Source organism: Equus caballus, chromosome 15 (assembly GCF_041296265.1).
Source record: "Equus caballus isolate H_3958 breed thoroughbred chromosome 15, TB-T2T, whole genome shotgun sequence".
Lineage (NCBI taxonomy): Eukaryota > Metazoa > Chordata > Mammalia > Perissodactyla > Equidae > Equus > Equus caballus.
Genome location: NC_091698.1, coordinates 80,002,621 through 80,023,059, shown reverse-complemented (window position 1 = coordinate 80,023,059; position 20,439 = coordinate 80,002,621). Strand labels below are relative to the sequence as shown.

General features: G+C 34.1%; 1 protein-coding gene across 27 annotated transcripts in view; it reads left to right on the top strand.

The window, feature by feature from the left end:
• BIRC6 (baculoviral IAP repeat containing 6) overlaps positions 1–20,439 on the top strand; it is a 222,506-nt gene that overhangs the window by 70,282 nt on the left and 131,785 nt on the right. For 8 of the 27 annotated variants that reach the window (XR_011426501.1, XR_011426502.1, XR_011426503.1 and 5 more), the window contains exons 12-23: positions 965–1,190; positions 2,789–2,949; positions 3,988–4,119; positions 4,605–4,736; positions 6,819–6,997; positions 8,008–8,141; positions 8,652–8,813; positions 8,907–9,038; positions 9,681–9,778; positions 11,243–11,390; positions 12,261–12,394; positions 16,855–17,001. Coding sequence is in view for 24 of the 27 variants with exons in the window: in XM_070236488.1 (XP_070092589.1) it covers positions 965–1,190; positions 2,789–2,949; positions 3,988–4,119; positions 4,605–4,736; positions 6,819–6,997; positions 8,008–8,141; positions 8,652–8,813; positions 8,907–9,038; positions 9,681–9,778; positions 11,243–11,390; positions 12,261–12,394; positions 16,855–17,001 (1,785 nt within the window). In the remaining 3 variants the exon portion in view is untranslated. The remainder of the gene's footprint in view (positions 1–964; positions 1,191–2,788; positions 2,950–3,987; positions 4,120–4,604; positions 4,737–6,818; positions 6,998–8,007; positions 8,142–8,651; positions 8,814–8,906; positions 9,039–9,680; positions 9,779–11,242; positions 11,391–12,260; positions 12,395–16,854; positions 17,002–20,439) is intronic. The other 19 variants (XM_023619268.2, XM_070236497.1, XM_070236494.1 and 16 more) reach the window with 5 other exon arrangements.

Genomic DNA, 20,439 nt, shown 5'->3' with positions numbered 1-20,439 from the left:
AAAAGCTAATATAGTGAATTTTTTTCATGTTTTATAAGTTATTGGCATAAGAATTTTCTTATTAAGTCTGTAAAAATACTATTTAGTAAAGATGATTCAGGTTAGAAAGAAGTGAATAATATAAAGAAGGAACGTTGATGTGTTGTTAATGTTTTCAAATAATATTTGATACAGTTTAAGTCAGTTTCAAAAGCTCTAAGCTTTGAGGAAAAAATGTGGTTTGAAGTATATTTATAATTTATAGAACTTGGTTTAAATTTTCTTTGGGAAAATATTCTAAACCTATCAGATTTCATATTTTAGTCTTTTTTAAAACTAATTTTTGTTAATTAGAACAAGAACAATAATCTTCCAAGTTTAATGTTAGACATTTTGCAGATGTGAATACATATATTTATAAAAGAAAAGTAATCTCTCTGAAGCAGATTGTTACTCTTAAAATAGTGGTATGTATACAAGATATTCTTAACTACCACAGAAATGGAAAAAATACTGATTAAGCTTTTGGTTTGTATCATTTGCCATCAAAATAGCTTTGACTTTTTAAAAATTACTTTTTTGTAAAGTAAAAAGGAGCAGACATTATGTGCTTGCTGATGTTTAGCATTTTGTTTTGTAAACAACAAAGTGTGAAAGTTAATTATTGATCTGATGTAAATTTAGCTTGCATTTCAGCACCACTGCTTTTGTTGCCCTTATTAACGTGAGGCTAGTTAGAGCTCAGTCAGGGCTCTTCTAACAGGTTGAGATTGGATTTCTCCAATAATGAGTACCCTCTCTATAATTTAAAATATTCAAGATGGATTTTTCTTATGGCTATTATGTAGTCACTGCTGGTTATTCTAGTTACATATAGTTATGAATTTTTAGGATATTTGGCAAGTGTTGCAATTGCCTAGACAAAAAACTTGGATTAAAACTTTTTTTAAAACCTATTTCTAATTCTACATTCACTCTTGTTAAGGAGTTGATTTATTGGTGGACCAGCCGTTCACCCTTGACATCTTGACATCTCTTGTGGAGCTAACCCGCTTTGAGACTTTGACTCCACGGTTTTCAGCTACTGTTCCTCCATGCTGGGTAGAAGTTCAACAAGAACAGCAACAAAGAAGGCATCCTCAGCATTTGCATCAGCAACATCACGGAGATGCTGCTCAGCATACTAGAACTTGGAAACTACAGACTGACAGGTAAAACATTCTTCCAAGGTATTTCATTTTAAGTCCAAATTACATATTTGTTCGAGGCAATATAGAATTATTAGACATATTACTGTTTGTTTTAACTTTTGCATATTAATGACTTTGTTCTTTTCATTTGTTGCCTTAATTTTGGAAATTCCTGTATTCTTATTCTTAGTCGAGGGATAAAATACTGAGAGTAATCTACCATTGCGATTAGTTTGCTCACTCAATCCACAAATTTATTTAACAGATATTTAAATGCTTGTTTTGTGCAAGCACTCTTATAGGCACTAGTAATATGGCTTTTGTGAAATTTACATTCTAGTGAGGATAGAGAGACAGTAAGATATCTACTATGTCCTATAGTCATAAAAGCTATGAAATAAGTTAAAACAGTATGGTGATAGAGTAGTTGTTGGGTGTGTACATGTGTGTCAGAGTGAGAGAAAGAGAGAAAATGTGTGTAATGATTTTTATATAAGGGGCCTGAGAAAGGCCTCTATGAAGATATTAGTTCAAAAGCAATAGCAAATACAAAGACCCTGAGGAGTATGTTGTACAAATTCTAGCAAGAGCAGGAAGACCAGTGTTGTTGGAGTGCAGTGAACGTAAGGGAGAGTGGTAGGAGGTGAGGTCAAAAGAGGTAGCTGGTAGCCAGATCATGAAGTCTTTATAGGCCATAGTGAGACTTTTATGCTGGGAGAGATGGGGAAATGTTAGAGGCTTTTTGAACATAGGAATGATGTGATAAAGTTTATATATTAGATTGTCTGATACAGTAAGACTACTGTGTTGACAATAGATTCTGAATAGTGGTTGTGTGTGTGTTAGGGAGGCAGTGATAGAAGTGAGGATTCTAATTTAGATGCTATTTCGGTAATGCGGGTGAAAAGGTATTGGTAGCTTGGACCATGGTGATAGTTGATGGAGGCAGTGAAAAGAGTGGTTAGATTCTGGATGTAATTTGGAGGCAGGAGGAACAGTACATGCTGATGTATTGAACATCTGGTATGAGAGAGAAGAGTCAAGGATGACTCTGAGGTTTTGGATTGAACTAATTGAAAAATGGAATTTGTTTACAGAGATTGGAGTTGGTAATCAAGAAGTTTGGATTTATTTCTGGTAAATTTGAGATGCCTGGTAGGCTTTTGGATATGAGCCTGGAATTTAGTGGAGGAGTATGGTTTGGTGATTTTTATTTTTTAGCATATGTATAGAATTTAAAATCAGAGAATGAACATGTATTAAGAAATACTTGAAGAAGTTCTTGTTTCAAAGTGCAGATTCCTGGGACCCCACTCCTGGATTTAGGATGAGGCCCAGAAATCTGCACTTCATTCTGATGCACAATAGTCCACACTGTGAGGAACAAGGATATACTGGGATGTACAGTTCCCAAGGCAGGTGTAGATTCCTAAGGTAAGATCATTCATTGCTCTAAGTTTAACCGGTACATGGAGAGTTGCTTATCTTCTCTCCTGATCCCATTGAGAAGCATTAAGTTTGGTTGGAGACTGCAAACCGAAGATGAATATTAATGATAATGTGGTTATGGCTGAAGAAATATTATTGCTTTATTTAGCATTTTTCCTCTTATTTGACAGCAACAGCTGGGATGAACATGTATTTGAATTGGTTCTACCTAAAGCTTGTATGGTTGGACATGTGGACTTCAAATTCGTTTTGAACTCAAACATCACCAATATTCCACATATACAAGTGACACTGCTGAAAAATAAAGCTCCAGGCTTAGGGAAAGTCAATGGTAAGAATGGATCAAAATTTATATTTGAAGGTTTTATCTTGTAGTTGGTTTCTTAAAAAAACTAATTTTCAACTTGGCTGTCTAGGTTTGACATCCCTCCTTGTCCCTCTACCCCCATGCTGTTTTTCTGCTCCACTTTTGGTGGTTTTATCTAGAAAAGTTAATCCAGAGAACATTTCAGAGCTTTTCAGTAACTCAGTATTATTCAGAATTGCATAAACTTGAATAATTTAGTTATGCTTTTTGGGAAATGCATTTAGTTCCCTTGTGCATTAGTTTCACTCAGCATTACTAGGCTTATGCATTTCTCTTCCTAAGATGCGACTTGACTGGGAAAAGAACTTTATTATGGAAGTCATATATTCTTTTAAGGTTATTAGTAAAAGCCAACCTTTCATTGTAATGCCAGAAATGTATCCATCTTTATTTATCTTTCTTACAAGTTCAGAATTTGATATATTTAGTTATTAAAATAGATTGTACACATTTAGCATAGTGGGAAGTAGATGTTATTTTTTCAATTTCTTCTTCTTAATAGGTTAATTTAAAAGGTGAGGGATAATTTCAGAGTAAAATGATTACACACCAGGGGTTAAAACATTGAAACCTGAAAATTTTCTGTTTCAAAAATTTATATGTACGTGTTTGTGTGTATATATGTGTATTTGTGTGTGTGGTGTGTGTGTGTGTGTGTGTGTGTATTCTTTTGAATCCTGACAGATTCTGATTTAACTGGGTCTAGGACTTAGGCATTAGTATTTTTAAAACTCTGCAGGTACTGTGCAGCCTAGGGTAATTAGTTTTAGTTTCGTTGTCAGCAAATTATTTCTTCAGCTGAGTATTTCAGTACCATTGAAAGAGAGAAGAGAGTATGAAACAATTAATTGAATCAGTTTTCTTCCGTTCCTGACAAGCATTTTATAGCGTCCGTGATGAAAATCACAGTAGTTCCCAGTTTAACAGAAAATTTTAGAATTTTAGGCACATAAATCATTGATAATAAGCAAAATTAAGTTTACTAATATTTTTATCCTCTAGAAACAGCAGTAGATAGGCAGATCACCTTTCCTTTGTCTCCAGCTCTTAACATTGAAGTGGAACAAAATGGGAAACCGTCCCTGGTTGATTTGAATGAAGAAATGCAGCACATGGATGTAGAGGAATCACAGTGTGAGTTAAATTACAGAGCTGTTGTCCATGACAGTAAAGGAGTAGTGGTCCAAATGCATCATGTTGGGCAAAGATTTCCTTATGGCTTGCAAAAGCTTCGTTTTAAGAACATGATTAAAAAATAACCTATAATTCTGCTTTGGCAATGTGCTTTAACTTTCAGCTCATCTTTGTGAACACAGCTGCGCTAATACTCGCATTCGTGTTTTTTACTTTCTTGGGATTTGAAATCATGTCATGGTTTTATAATTTTTTTTTTGAAAATCAAGGTGAATGTAAATAATATGGGAATGGAAAACAACATAATATATCAGATAATTGATTATACTTCCTTAGCATGATAGTGAATTCTTATCGGAACACATTCTAAGTGTGGTATTTTGTGTGGTGGTATTATATGTAAATGGGATGGATATTTGCTTATTAAATATTACATTTTAAATTACAAACTAATTTAAAAGAAAAATGTTTATTTTTCTTTTTAGGTCTTAGATTATGTCCATTTTTAGAAGATCATAAAGAAGACATTCTATGTGGGCCAGTATGGCTTGCTAGTGGCCTTGATCTATCAGGGCATGCTGGGATGTTGACGTTAACAAGCCCTAAACTTGTTAAAGGTGATGTTACATATTTTACAAAAGCAGAATAAATAACGCACAATTGTAAAAATAGATTTTTTTTTTTAAACTGATCTCAAAAGAGTAAGATGTTGTTTTCCTTGGGACTTTCATCAGTTTCTTGGTAGCTGAGGTCATTTCCTCTCATAAGTGAATACGTTGTTATGTAAAACTTCTGATCCTACTTTCTGTGTCTTGGAGGTTTAAGTGTTTTTTGAAAAAGCATAAAGAAAATGAATACGGGTAACTTAGTATGACATAACAGAACTCTTCCAGGTAACCAGACGTCACATTCTGGCATGTTTCCCTTTCCCATCAATTTAGAGTCCTGTGTATTCAGAGAGTGTTTGTTGTGTATTATTATAATATCTTCTCTTAAGACGCTTTTTATAGGAGAGTTTTAGTACTATCAGATACGATGAATTGAGTGTCTCAGATACACACAAATTATAACTAATGTATATTAAAATAATTGGGTGTTATATAGATAATAAATATTGCAGTAGAGGACATTTATTTCAGCTTTTGTATCCCAGGGATGAATAAAAACAGCCAACAAACAAGACACCTAGCTTGATTTTTAAAGTAAATTTGGAGGTGGGGGTGGGGTGTGGAGATCTTTCTCTAAACCAAGAAAATATCTGACCACCTAAATAACAACTATTTTAATTTGTGTACATTCCCTTCATAATGTTTATTCCCATTCACACATTTGCCTTTAGTTACACACATAGTATATATACAAATTTTAACACGCTCCATTGACTACATCTCATTCATTCATTAAGTTTATGAGACCCTGTGACGTTTAGGCCACATACTGGGATACAGTGGTGAGCAACACTAATAAAATCTCTTCTCTCATATTGCTGAGAGTGTAACTTAGTTTTGTGGAATGAGAGTGTGAAACCTAAATTTTTACATGAAAATTAGAATGTTGGCTTTGACAAAATGGTGGATGGAATTATATGACTTATTTCGAAAGACTCAATGAAGTAAAAATGTGAATTTTCCTAGAATTTACTGAGAGTAATTATTTTTGTCATTAAATTCCCAAAAAATCTTTGCAACTGGAGAAAAAGATTGCTAAATTTTTATGGAAGAATAAAAGGATGATACAAGCCAAAGAAATTTTCAAGAAGAAGATTGAGAGGGGAAGGGTCTTATGAGATACTAGAACATAGAATAATGCAGCAATAAGAAGAGTGTTAACAGTGCAGTGCTCGCATAGTAGGCAGGCGCGTCAGTGGAAAACAACAAAAGTAGCTTTTGTAACCACAGAAAGATTTAATGCCTCCTTAGGCAACACATTGGTGGTTTGCTGGTGGGTGTATTAATTTGAGGGTATTTTGACAATATTTTAACTTATAGGCTTTATAGTATGATCTCAATTTAGTTAAAACAAGAGAAAACATAAGTTACTGATAATACCAGTATTTACTGAGTGCTTCCTTTGTGCTAGGCACAGTTATGTGTTTTAATTACCTTTAAGGTAGATACTATTATTATTCTTATTATACATTTAAGGAAACTGAACCATGGAGAGGTTAATTTGTCACATGCCTAATAAATGGTAGAGCCATTATGCAAACCCACGTAGTGACTCCAAACCCTGTGCTTTTCACCTGTTAATACTATAATGCTTATGTGTATGTGTGCATGCACATGTGTCTATATGCATGCATAAAAAGACTGGAGGGATATACATAATGATATCATCATTATCTATGGGTGGTGCCTTAATGACAGTTTTTTCTTTGTGTTTATCTGTAGTTGACAAAATTTCTGTTATTAAAATAGATAACTTCACTGATTGGGGAAAAGTATGCCAAATGTTTATAACAGTTAGTCAAAATTTTGTGTCTTATGCTGTTCATATAAGCCCTGTGCTTTTTGTCCTTTTGCTATCAACATACGAAAGTTATTCAACCATATTATATGCAAACAGTGTAATTTAAAAATTCTGGCCAAGTGTATTTTTCTTTTTGTGGAGTTAATTATGTAATTTGCTTACTGAAGATGAAAAACAGTTTGCTTTTTTGATGATTCAATTATTAATCGCTTTCTACTCCACTCCTCTAGGTATGGCAGGAGGAAAATATCGTTCATTTTTAATCCATGTCAAGGCAGTGAATGAAAGAGGAACAGATGAAATCTGTAATGGTGGTATACGTCCTGTAGTAAGACTTCCATCCCTAAAACACCAGAGTAACAAGGGTTATTCACTTGCTTCCCTCTTGGCAAAAGTTGCAGCAGGCAAGGTATGAAACTGTCATTTTGAACTATAACAATGCTGTTCTAAACATCATGGGTGAGATTCGACACAGTATTGGAAGTAGTGTGACCCTCCATTGATTTTTCAATAGACACTTAGTTTGTATTTTTTCTTCTCGGTGACTTAAAAAATATAATTAAGAAGAAAATATTTTAAGTTAACTTCAAGCAAACTAGCTTTTATAAAGTATACTCAGTAGGGAGTAATTGTTAGCAGGTACTTCCTTTTATAATTATTTTAGACTGTAATACTTATTTCCTCAGGCGTGAAAGTTTGTTTCTATGCCCTCCTCTGGTAACTCAACATTATTATTATTTTTTTTTTTGGTAAACATTTGGGAGATGCAGGAGGAGAAGTTGGGGCATGATTTTAGAGATATATCCTGATTTTCATGGTGCATTGTCTACAACTAGCTATGTATCACGCAGAGACTTCTTCATAATTGTCTGATCTTGGATTTTTCTGAACTCTGGAGATTTTGGTTCTCTGTCATCCTTATTCATAAGCAGTGTTAGCAATATCAGTAACACCAGTCATCTTATATTTGTCTAGGTCTTCTAATTTTTCAAGGACTTCTGTGTACTTTATCTGATTTAATTCTCAAAATAACTCAGAGGTAGGCAGAGCAGATGCTATTATTATCTCCATTTTTCATATTGAAAGCAAGTGAACCTTAGATATTGGGGAGCTGGCATATTTCACATAGCTTATAAGTGCTGTAGTTAGGACTTAGGCTCAGGACCTTGGTTTATAATCTTTAATCATTGGGTTATTGCCTTTAAAAAAAGTGACTATGTCTTTCTTTATTCCCGAATTATAATTCTGGGGAAAATTAATCCCTTCCTGAATATGAGGGTAAAAGCTGTCGTTTTAATATGAGGTTTATGTTTTGATAGTCATAATTCACTTATTTTCCTTTATTTGGAAACTTTAACAGTAAATAATTTTTTAGTTTCATTTGTTTGTTGATTCAATTATTTATTTTTGTATGTTTAGGAAAAGTCATCTAATGTTAAGAATGAAAATGCAAGTGGCACCCGTAAATCTGAGAACCTCCGGGGCTGTGACTTACTTCAGGAGGTCTCAGTCACCATTCGAAGATTTAAGAAAACGTCAATTTCTAAGGAAAGGTAACCTCATTTCCTTCTACTATTATTATAGTAATAAAAGTACAAAAGAAGAATTCTAATAAACGTTCCAACACAAAATTTTAAAATCTTTTACTTGAAAATTTTTGTTTCCTTTCCGTTTCTCTTAAGAATTTATAATCTCAATGAGGGTATGAATTGTCTTTTTGCTTCATTGATTTATCCCTGCTGTCTGTACAGTGCTTGTTATATACCAGGAATACAATATTTGTAGAAAAGGGAAGAATTAAATATAATTTATTATTGTAAACTTCATTTCTTTTGAGACTTTTTACATGCCAAGTGTTACTTATATGCTATTTTAAATCTTTTAATACCATAACGTTAAATTGAAAGATGAACATTCCATTGTAACATTTAATTTTCATAATTTTTAAAAAAATTGTGGTATTCCTGATTTAAAATGAGACGTTATATGACCAAGTAGATTGTGATAACTTTAGTCTAACTGTTCTATTTTGGTTGTTAATGTGTTCATATCTTCTTTTGTAGAGTGCAGCGATGTGCCATGTTACAGTTTTCAGAATTTCATGAGAAGCTTCTTAATACTCTTTGTAGAAAAGTAGATGATGGTCAAATCACAGAACATGGTCAGAGCCTAGTGTTGGATATCCTCTGTTGGTTAGCTGGAGTGCATTCAAATGGACCTGGAAGGTTAATAAGATTTTACTTACCACTGAGGAATACGCTTTGGATGTTATAATTAGAAGTTCAAGATGAGTCTAAATGTCTGATATTGTTTTGCAGCTCAAAGGAAGGAAATGAGAGCCTGCTTTCAAAAACACGAAAATGTCTTTCAGACATCGTACGCGTTTGCTTCTTTGAGGCAGGACGAAGCATAGCCCATAAGTGTGCCCGATTTTTAGCCTTGTGCATCAGGTTGGTTTTTTTATGTTGAAAGCATACTTAATAGGTGCATCTGCAATTTGGCAGGTAATACCTTGCCTATAGTGTAATTTGATCCTTGTTGAATGTATATAACTTGAGAACTTTCAAAAATTGATGAGGGTTATTGAGATTCTGAGAAAGAATTTTGGGTTTTTAGGGCAAAATGTCATGTAAATAAATCTGTTAATAAAAGAAGTCTACTGGCCTTCTCTGCCTATTGGTAGCGATTTGGGGAATTTGTTAAGGGGAACGGTCCTCCTCTTTCAAATCTACTCTCGCTGGTTGTCTTTGGATTGTTCACCTGAGGCCTGTTTTGCTATGCGATAAAAATCTTACCAGGCTTATTTGTAATATTGTACACATCATTTTCTCAAACTATCTAGGAAGTGTTTAAATGCTAATAGTCAGTATTGACTGTACCTGCTTTATTAGCCCTTTTCGGTACAGAGAGTGGTTTTAATGCATAAGAAAACAGTTACAAAGACCCTTAGTAATCAGTCCTTCCTGTCTTTCTGCATGTTTATGGGGCTTATGAAAACATTTTTAAGATGTTTTAAAGTACTACACCATGTTTAGGGTTGAATTCTGACCTAGAGTAATGTATTTAAGATTTTTCTTTTAAAATTTTTCCAGTAATGGCAAATGTGACCCATGTCAACCAGGATTTGGATCTGTTCTGTTGAAGGCCTTACTTGATAATATGTCCTTTTTACCTGCAGCAGCAACTGGTGGTATGTGAAATTAGTTCAATCACAAATAACTGTAGTCTTAGGACATATCTCACAGTATATTTAGGATTATTTAGTAACTACTTTTCTCAATTAGTCCTCTTTTTTTCCTGTGCTTATCTGATTTTTAAGGGGTTGATAAATTGGGATTGGGTTGGTAGATACTCTGTTCGGTAATAGTCCTAGAAAAAAGTTAGTGGGAGACCTAAGTAAATACCAAGTTATCTCAATTCATACATTTTCTGTACTTCATTAAAATCATTGAGTTGTTTGGTTGTTTACTGACTGTAGATCAGATGTTATGAACGAAAATGCCAATAAATGCCAGAGAGATGACGTAAATAAGTAAAATCGTCCATGCACATACTGTGAGTGATTGGTAGGGACTATGGCAAAGTGGAATTCTCTAAAAGGGGCCAGTGGATTTGTTTCAGCACCCGAAGACTGTGGAAATGCCATTCAAGAATGAATGTAGTTATCAAATAGGAATTGACAAAGAATCCCCTAAAATAGCACATATATTAGGTAACGAAGATTTAAAAAATATTTTTAATGTTTTGTGCTGTTACTATGAAGCGCTACTGATTTACCCTTTTAAACTTAATGTTAATTTTTGGTAGACTTTTCTCTCTGCCTTTTGTTTTATCAATAACCAACGCATTCAACAAGTTATCTCAATGAGAGAAGCACATTTCACAAGTATTTGGTCTTTGTGGTATACCAGGAAAGAAGTTTGCTCAAAGTTGGTTGGTAGATGGCTGTTTTATCAATATCTTAATTTAGATAGTCTGTTTATGTTTACCTTGAACATACATAGGATATAAAACTATTAACTCTATATTTTATAGAGTAGGATGTTTTGGACTTGGTTTGCTCACTTTTAGTCTCTGGTGTTTAAAACAGTTTCTTGAGGGTAGTCTTAGGGGTAGGATGCTTAAATTCTGGGGTATACTTAGTAGTTAGATTTCTTAACTTTTATGAGAGTCTTAAAATACGTCACCATGATCATGTTTTAAGCTGTGTTGATCTGTATCTAACTGGCAGTATGGAATAACTATACTCCCTTCACAAGCTAAAGTGTGTTATTTGTAACTCACCGCTATCCATTGCTTTTGAAAATTTTAGTACAGAGAAAAGTATTTCAGGAAGGATGACTTAAAGGACCTGGCATATCTCTGCTTTCCCAGGTATTCTGAAATGTCCCTTAAAGTCATTTCACATTACCGAAAACCTAAACAGCTAGGTAGACTTGATACATTTCTCAAAAAATGTGTTTGAAGTTTTGTCAGTGTCCTCTTAGAGTCCTCCAAGGAGTTGGTCCTTCTTTGTAAGTTGTCTTTAAAGATTTTCTTTTCTGAAAATCTTTCTAGGAGAAGGGGACATACTGATAAATAGATAATCTGAAGTTCTCTTTGTTAGAGAAAAGTGAGGGAAACAAACATTGATTGTGGGTTTTCTTCTTTTCAGGTTCTGTCTACTGGTATTTTGTCTTACTGAATTATGTTAAAGATGAAGATTTGGCTGGGTGCAGTACGGCTTGTGCATCTTTGCTTACTGCTGTGTCTAGACAATTACAGGACAGGCTAACACCAATGGAGGCTTTGCTTCAGACAAGGTATTTTAATATATGTAGTTCCTAATTCTGCACCTTTCTGGTTATGTTACCATCTTGGCCCAAAACTATTATTATATATATTTGCTTAAAAACTGTTTTTCTTGCAAAAATATATTTAATTTACGCTTAGCTTTTTCCCGAATGATATTAGCCTGAGGTTTTCTTTTCCCCTATTTTCTCTGAAATTATTTTTTTTAACAATTTGGAAGTCCTGAAGATAGTTATTCAGAGGACTAATTATGCTAAAGTACTTAAAAGTGATATTTCTTGCTAATGGAAGAAGCATTTAAGGTAATTTGTTTCTCTACTGTTAAAACTTTGTAGGTGGAATTAGGTAAATCACTTATTACCCTTAACTAGTATTCTTCATCTGCTGGTTCATTTTCTAAAATTTAAACATAATGGAGTAAGAAATATCTAAAGGTTAGATTTGAGTACTTCTCTGATCTTCAGTATTTGAAGTAGACTATTCTTTTCTTTAACACAGTTGATTTTGTAATCTTTTTTTTAGATTAGAAATCTTGATTTCAGTGAAATTTTACTCAAAGCCTGTGTACTTTCTGCTGAGTCAGTGTAATGATTGAGGTAAAGGAAGGATGCCCGGGTTGCCTGATAGCTCTTCCTTGCTTCAGTCTGCAGAGGAAGATTCAGTATTGCTTCATTAGCTACCAGCTTATTGGAGTCACATTTGTTGAGTCTTTGGACCATGCCTTTTGGAATTTAGGTTTGCAGTGAACACAGTTGAGATTCACTGAATTTAATGGTCTCCTTCTGCCCTGTGTCAAACTGCTTTTTAAAACTAAGTAAACAGATAATTTGTTAATTAGATGGCTGACAGGAAAATTGTTAGGATATTATTTTATTTTTCAGATATGGATTATATAGCTCACCATTTGATCCAGTCCTCTTTGATTTGGAGATGAGTGGCTCTTCTTGTAAAAATGTATACAACAGCAGCATTGGTGTCCAGTCAGATGAAATCGATTTATCGGATGTCCTTTCAGGTAGTAACTTCTTTTATTGAAGGAATTTCTGAATTTTATATCTTGGGTTTAAGCTACCATTGGCTTGAATAGATTATAATTACTACATTCGGTCATTAAAAAGTAAAATTCTTTAGAACTTAACTGTAACATCTGAAACATTAGACTGTTTGCCTTTATTTCTTAACTCCCTCCTCAAAAACTATTAGTTATTGGGGCTGGCCCCGTTGCCGAGTGGTGAAGTTCACGCACTCCGCTCTGGTAGCCCGGGGTTTCTCTGGTTTGGATCCTGGGTGCGGACTTGGCACCACTTATCAGGCCACGTTGAGGCAGCGTCCCACATACTACAACTAGAAGGACCCACAACTAAAATATACAACTATATACTGGGGGGATTTGGGGAGAAAAAAGCAGAAAGAAAAAAACAAGAAGATTGGCAACAGTTGTTAGCTCAGGTGCCAGTCTTTTAAAAAAAAGAAGTTATTTTTGAAAGGGTTGTGAATTTATTTTTTTGTTTGATTTTTATGTTTTATGCATGTCAGTCTGACTTTAATGCTCATAAGAGACTATTTAAACTTTGATTATTTGTTGTAGCCTTTTCAATTTTATTTGGTATGCCTTTGCTGTCCATAAAATCAGAGAACATTATTTCGTATTTCAAAAAATAAAATTAATATATACTTAATAAGCAAAGATGCAGAAAGAAAAATAATTTTCTGCATCTACTATTACACTTTCCTGAGGCAAACTTTGTACACAGTGTTGCATGTATCCTTATATACGTTTCTGAAGAATATGCTTTTAGGATCGAACATACAACACTATTTGTATAATCTTTTCAAGTGCTAGAATTTGGTTTATCTAGTTTTGTTAGATAAAGTGATGACCGTTTTATTTTTCCTTTTGTCGTACTGAACTTACTGCAAATGTTGCGAGTAAACCAAAATGTCAGAAAATTTATTTGTAAACATATTAATTACTACATTAAAAAGTAAATTTGAGGAGTTAGTCTCAGTTTTGTTTGTGTTAAAGTAAATTATGAATTGTGAAAAAAGCAAAAGAGGAAAATCAAATATAGAAATATAAGTAAAATGTAAAATGCCTCAACTCCAACCCCTCCACCCTCTTAGATTACCTTTGTTAACAGTATGTTTAGCCATTTAGTCTTGCTTGTTACACATGTTCATGAACGTTTTTAATGAAAGAGATCATACTATACTTAGTGATCTGTTACTTGCCTTTTAGTGACTTACGCTGCCTTGGGTATATGTGTTATTTCGTCTGTTTGATGACATAGACTCTATGCCAATCTCTCTCTATCCAAGTGACATCAATTTATGAGTAGAACTCAGAGGAGAGATTAGGACTAGGTATGTAGAAGCCTTCCGTATACCTTAGGATACAATGAGATCTATTATGGAGAGAGTGTAAGGGGAAGACCATAAAGCTCAGGCCAAGCAGACAGTTAAATTGCAAGAGCAGGCACACTCAGTATAGAAGATTCAGAAGCAGGGACTTAGAAATCATGATATAAGTCTTCATATGAATGTCTCATCATTTTATTCTTCATCCTTAGTCCTTTTACAGCATTCCTTTTCTCAGTTAATGGCATCAGTGACACAAAACAAATCTGAAGGTCATCATTGATACCTCTGTCTTTCTTATCTTTCACATTCAGGCTATCAGCAGGTCCTGTCTATTTTTTTACCTATGTATATTTCATATCTGCCTAACTGTCTTACGTCCCATGATCACATGATTATAGTCTAAGCCGCAGTCTTCTTGAAGCTAGACTACAATAATAGCTTTCTAACTGGTTTTTCTGCATCTGTTCATGCCTTGCCTCAGTACATTCTCCACATTGCAATGAGTGCTACCAGTTTTGAATGCAAACCTCATTGTTTTACCTCTCTCCTTAAAATACTTTTCTTGTTTTCCATTACTCTGCAGTCTAAAGTCTCCAATATAGCATATAAAGTCTTCTATGATCTGGCTCTCTTTCCCTTGCCACTATTAGTATCCTTTCTCTGGCCGAGTGATTCTCAAAGTGTGGTCCGTTGACCAGCTCAGGGTTTCTAAGATCCTTTCAGGCAGTCCATAGGTCAACTGTTTTCATGATAGAGCAGTGTTGTTTGCCTATTCCACTGCATTGACATTTGTACTGATTGTGCAAAAGCTTGATGTTCTTCACTACACACTTAGAATAAAAAATATATCATTTTCACTTAGAAATGTCCTTGATGAAGTAGTAAAAATTGTGAATTTTATTAAATTTTGAACCCATGAGTATGAGATGGGAAATATGCATACTGAAGAACCATGGTTGTTTCAAGGAAATGCTCTCATGCAGTTGTTTGAGTTATAGGCCGAACTCATTGCTTATTTCATGGTACACCATTTTTATTTGCAAGAATCACTGGCAGGCAAAATATGTTTAGCAGACTTAATTATTTGGTAGGTATTGTCTCAAAAATGAACTTAAAAATGCCTGTCACTGTCTATCCAATTGATAGTGTTTATTGCCGATGTTGTAAGTAGTTTTAAGCAAAGGCTAGAATTTTGGAAAACTTGTATCCTCTATCGTGCACTTGACAGCTTCCCAATATGTACATAAAGACTTTCTTGATGGGCTACGATGATATTAGTGAATGGCATTTTCTGATATTATATAATGGAATGTGTTAACATTTGGAAGATCTGTATACAGTGGTAAACCAATATTTTCTAAATGATCAGTGCATGATGTTTCAATATCATGCATGTTTCAACATCATGCATAGGTACAAGATTCCTTAAAAGTACAAGATAGGCCAATTAATGTAATAGAGGTTGAGAAGTTTATTGATAAGATTTCAGATACCATATTGCAACTAATCTTTAAAAAACTAACACTTAAGTTTTTCAATATGTAAGGCTATTAAAATATTCTTTCCTTTTCCAACTACATATTTGTATTGGGTTGGATTTTTTTTCATATGCTTCTCCCAGAACAACATATTGCAACCCATTGAATGCAGAGGCAGACAGAAAAAATCCAGCTACCGTCTGATAAGGCAGATTTTAATGAGATTTGTGGAAATGTAAAATGTTGGCACTCTTCTCATTAAGTTATTTTTGTTTTGGAGGAGTTATTTTTCATCGAAGTATGATATTTATTTTATATCTAACATTTATTACTATTAAATGAATTAGTGTTTAAAATATTCTCATCTTAAAATTTCTGCCATGATAAATATGAATATATATACAACCAACATAAATGAAAGCCCTTTAGAGTTTTTAATTATTTTTAAGATCTGTGGAGGGGTCTTAGGATTGAGAAATGTTCTTCTGGCCATATTGTTCTTTCAGTTCCTTTAATGTGCCATATTCCTTCCTCTAGAGGGATTTAACTCCTATTGTTTCCTCTGCCTGCATTCCCCTGCCCCAATGGAATAATTACATAAAAATCTCTTATTCTTCCCCCTGATTTCCCCTTGACTTACTATATTAGTCCTTTAAACTTCTCTTAAGTAAAAAAATAGCACTTTTTTTTTTAAGTTCAATTGTATAATTAGTTGTTTAATGCCTAGTAACCTGTAACAGAATATGTATTTCATGGGGACTGGGTCCTGTCCTTTTATTCTTTCATTGAGTAAGTGCTCAACAGATTTTTTTTTTAACGTTATGTGTCAGGTCCTGTGCTGGACACCAATGGGACATTGTAGAACAAGGCTAGGACAGTTTAGTCTTGCATTTAATTTAGTCCTTCAGATGTTGATGACAGTTTTTATATCTCCCCATTCTTTCCATCTTTGGTTTCTGTTTTACTTTGTTAAAGAATTTTGTTTAAAGTAGTGCTAATTCCAGAAAATTTGGGAAGTACTGAAAATAACTGCCCCCCCCCCCGCCAATACCACATGCACTCTTAATTCTTTTGTGTTCTTCCATCCAGTTTTCGTACTGTGGTTTTATTGTTCACGTAGTTGAGACCATGTGATTTTATTTTTATGATTATACAGTAGTATGCCTCATTCTAGAGAACTGATAATATATACAAAATGTAAAGAAAACTTTATGAATAGATCTTACTATTTTGGAATGTTTCTTTAGTTTTTATTTAGTGTAATATTTATACAGTTGACAGCACAGTGTGTTCCGACTTTATACATACTTAAGTTGGGCAATAGCTAATGTAAGTAGCTGGTTTATTGTTTTTTCCTCATTTAAAACCTAAATCACTTGTTCTTGTTTCTTCTTAATGTGAATGGCCACTAAGTTGCTTTTATGCAACTCTGCTTTTGTAGCAAGGAAACTACTATCAATACTCCTGTTTGTGAGTTTTCTTAATACTCTGTTTATTGTTGAAGCACTGTGTAAAGATTGTGTGTTTATACATCTTATCTACTTAAAATTGGAGTAGCAGCTGTAATTCTTGATATGACTATTGGTTTTTTAAGATTAATTTACGTGTTATAAAACTTGTCTCTTTTCTGTATTAGGAAACGGAAAGGTCAGTAGTTGCACAGCTGCTGAAGGTAGTTTCACATCTCTCACTGGACTTCTAGAAGTTGAACCCCTGCACTTTACTTGTGTGTCTACTAGTGATGGAACCAGAATAGAAAGGGATGATGCAAGTACGTTTACTGGTATATACCTTCTTTTATTATATACGTTTTTTATTATATATTTTATGCTGTAATAGTTATATGTAAGTATTTAAATATCAGCTTATAATGTGTCTAAGTTCCTTTGCTGTCATGTTAAGTAGAAGCTTATTAATAGGAGGGACATTTGGGGGAAAAATCATAGGTAGGTTCATATTCTTTTCTAAGTCAATTCTTAGGATTTTTTTCCTACCTTCTAGAACATTGTCTTAAATTTTTTTGTTTTTATATGTGTGCATTTTTAGAACCCTTTAATTTGGGAAATATCAAACATAATGAAAGTAGAGGAAGGAGTACAATAGACTCTATCTTTCCATTACCCAACTTCAATAATCATCAACTGATGAACAGTCTTATGTGTAGTTTTGGCATCAAAGTGTTATTTCTTGCATTCAAAGTTAAAAGTGTATTTGATAATGTCTTTGAGAAGGTTGAGATGAGTGAATAGGGAATACTATTTTTCCAGCTAGTTTAAAGCAACTTTGGATATGTGAACTAATATTTGAGTGTGTTGAATATGTGGTGGTGTTCATGTTATGAATGAGTAATCAATGGGAATTCATGTTTATTTTGTACATCTTGTTTTCTTTGTTTTTTCCTCGTATTGTAGGATCAGTGTTATGTACAATTAGTTCTATCTTGTCACAAATAATTGAAATTTTTATAATTAAGAATGTTGGTGGGGGCTGGCCCCATGGCTGAGTGGTTAAAGTTCGCATGTTCTGCTTTGGCAGCCCAGAGTTTCATCGGTTTGAGTCCTGGGCACGGATATGGCGCCACTCATCAAGCCATGCTGAGGTGGCATCCCACATGCCACAACTAGAAGGACCCACGACTAAAAATACACAACTATGTACTGGGGGGCTTTGGGAGAAAAAGGAAAAAATCTTAAAAAAAAAAAATTGGTGCATGGTTTTATATTTATATTACAGTCACGGAAGGGTTTGAATATTGTCTTGAATTAATTCTGCTGTTGGTGATTTTGTGTAAGTGAATGTCGTTTTGTTTTCTTCATCAGTTTAACACAAAGTAAAAATAGTTTGCGAAGTTATGAAAAATTTAATTTTGTTGTTGTTGTCTCCAGAATGGCAGAAGGTTTTAAAAGGAACTTGTCAGTTCTTTATTTGAGTGCCTTTTTATTTAGAAGCATCTTATGTCTTAAAATTGTGGAAGTAACCACTAAGTGAAATTCATGGCTTATGTAGTTAAGATGAGAGTTTTAATTTAAAATGAAATTAAAATCTAATATTTCTTTTATATGGAGATGCCAGAAGGGTCAAAATTTATTTGTGTTTGTTTTCTTGGACTTATATAGTCATTTTGTAGAAACGTGTACATTTACACTGAAATAGAAATATGCCATGACAAGAAATTGAATTTTCAGAGAACTCTTTAGTTATAAATCAGGTTCTTTCTTGGAACTGTTATGAAATTAAGTATCTAAAGTTTTCATCTTAAGAAAATCATGTATTTGGATAAGTAATGTTTTCAGAAGGTATAAAATTTAAAACAGATAAAAGATTAGGTTTGGAGAAAAAAGTATTCCATCATACTCCCTACCTATTTCCTCTCCTTCAAAGCAAGCATAGAACTGGTCTTGTCTTTGCAAAGGTAGTTTGTCTATAGAAGAATCACCTCTTTATTCCGTGCAGGTTGAAACCACCACTAGTAGAGGAATTTGTCTTGTTCTCACCTCTTTTTTTGATAGCTAGTTTTTGAGGCCCTTTGTATAAAAATAGAAAAGGATTATTGAAAACTCAGGCTGTGCAAAAGATTTTTAAATTAGTTTTATAGTAGCAGGATGACTTGTTTTCCTTGGGTTATTTATGTCTATTATGTGTCTGTAGTGACTTAATTCATTTTCTCATAAATATTATTTGGGCATTAGATTTTAAAGTCAATAAAGGGCTAAAATACTCATGGTTAATATTGAAAATCACTTAAATTACCCAGAAAGTACAACATAAATCCTTCATTAAGTCTAATAATTTTCCCTCTAGAGTTGGAGTTAATAGCTGTTGCTTTGGTGAAACCCTACATGAAACAGATAGATTTCGTTTCGGGGCATACAGCTCATATGAGATATGATTGCTTTTTTCTTTGACCAAGCTTATATAGTTGAATTTGTGTAAGTTAAATAAGACGTAGTATGGCTGTACTGTAATAAATGTGTTTGATTTTTAATTGAGATTTTTAATTGTGAGAAGCTATGTGCAGTTTTGTTATTACTATCTTGATTATAGCTTAATTGTTTTTTTATAGATTATTTGAATCCTGGCATAATATAGCCATTGGTAGATGTTAAGATAGGCTCTCAGATTACCTGTTTTTTTCCTTTTCATTACTTCCGTGAACTTTAGATTCATTATCTGTAAAATGGAGTGACAGTAGTACCTACCTATGTGCCGTTGCAGTGTTTTGTGCCAGTCTCAGCATATCGATCTCACCCTATGTATGGATAGTAATCAGCTAGAAATGCCTGGGAGCACTCACCTGGGTTGGGCCCCAGCAAACGTCCCACAACCTCTCCCCTTTCCAACCCAATATTCTGACTAGATTGACTCTTGTGGTTCTTACTGTGATTGCAAGACGCCCTTCGGTAATAATCATTAGGAAATTTTGAAGAAAAAAAGTTTATTAGTTACAGGACCTGGAGTGGACAAACCATGCCACGGGGGCACACAGTGAGGTCATGGTTAGAGAGAGAGAGCAAGTATGGGCCTGCGGTCCTGCTTTCATTGGGGTTGAGGGTTTCGCGGGCTCACTCTTTATTGGTGAATTTAAAAGGTAAGAGCTAGAATTTAAAGCAAGAGAAGAGAGAATAAGAAAGGAAAAAAACCAAGCTGCCCAAATGGCCAGTTATCTGAATTAAGCAGGATCCCTAAAATAAAGGAGCCTGTTGCCGGGGGCATGCTCGCATCCTGGCTGTTTATCTAGTTGTGTGGCTGTGTTTATTCGAGATGGCCGCCTTTGAAGTGGATGCCTCCACAATCAAAGCTTAAGTCCGGCACTTGCATTATGAAAAGAAAAGCCAAACTGTCAGAGTACGCTACACTAACAAAGATTAGATGAGTTGATATAAGTTCCATATTTAGCGCTGTGCCTCACATTGGCTTTGGTTTCACATAACTCTTGGTTCTAATCCTAGTTGTACCACTGTCAGCTCTACAGGATAACTTCTCTGAGCCATTCTTTACTTAATCAACTAAGAAACAGGATCATGGTATCTGCTTCTCAGGGTGTTCATCTGTTGAATGTAGTAATTAACTAAAACTGTGTCTTGTGGTAATGGACGCTAAGCATTTTCTATTATCGTAGCAGTTATCCTTCCTGAGTACAACTTTCTAGTAAAGGCCTGGTATGATGCAAATATTAATGCTCCTGCTAGATGTGGCCTCTACTTGTTTTGTGCTGAGCTGT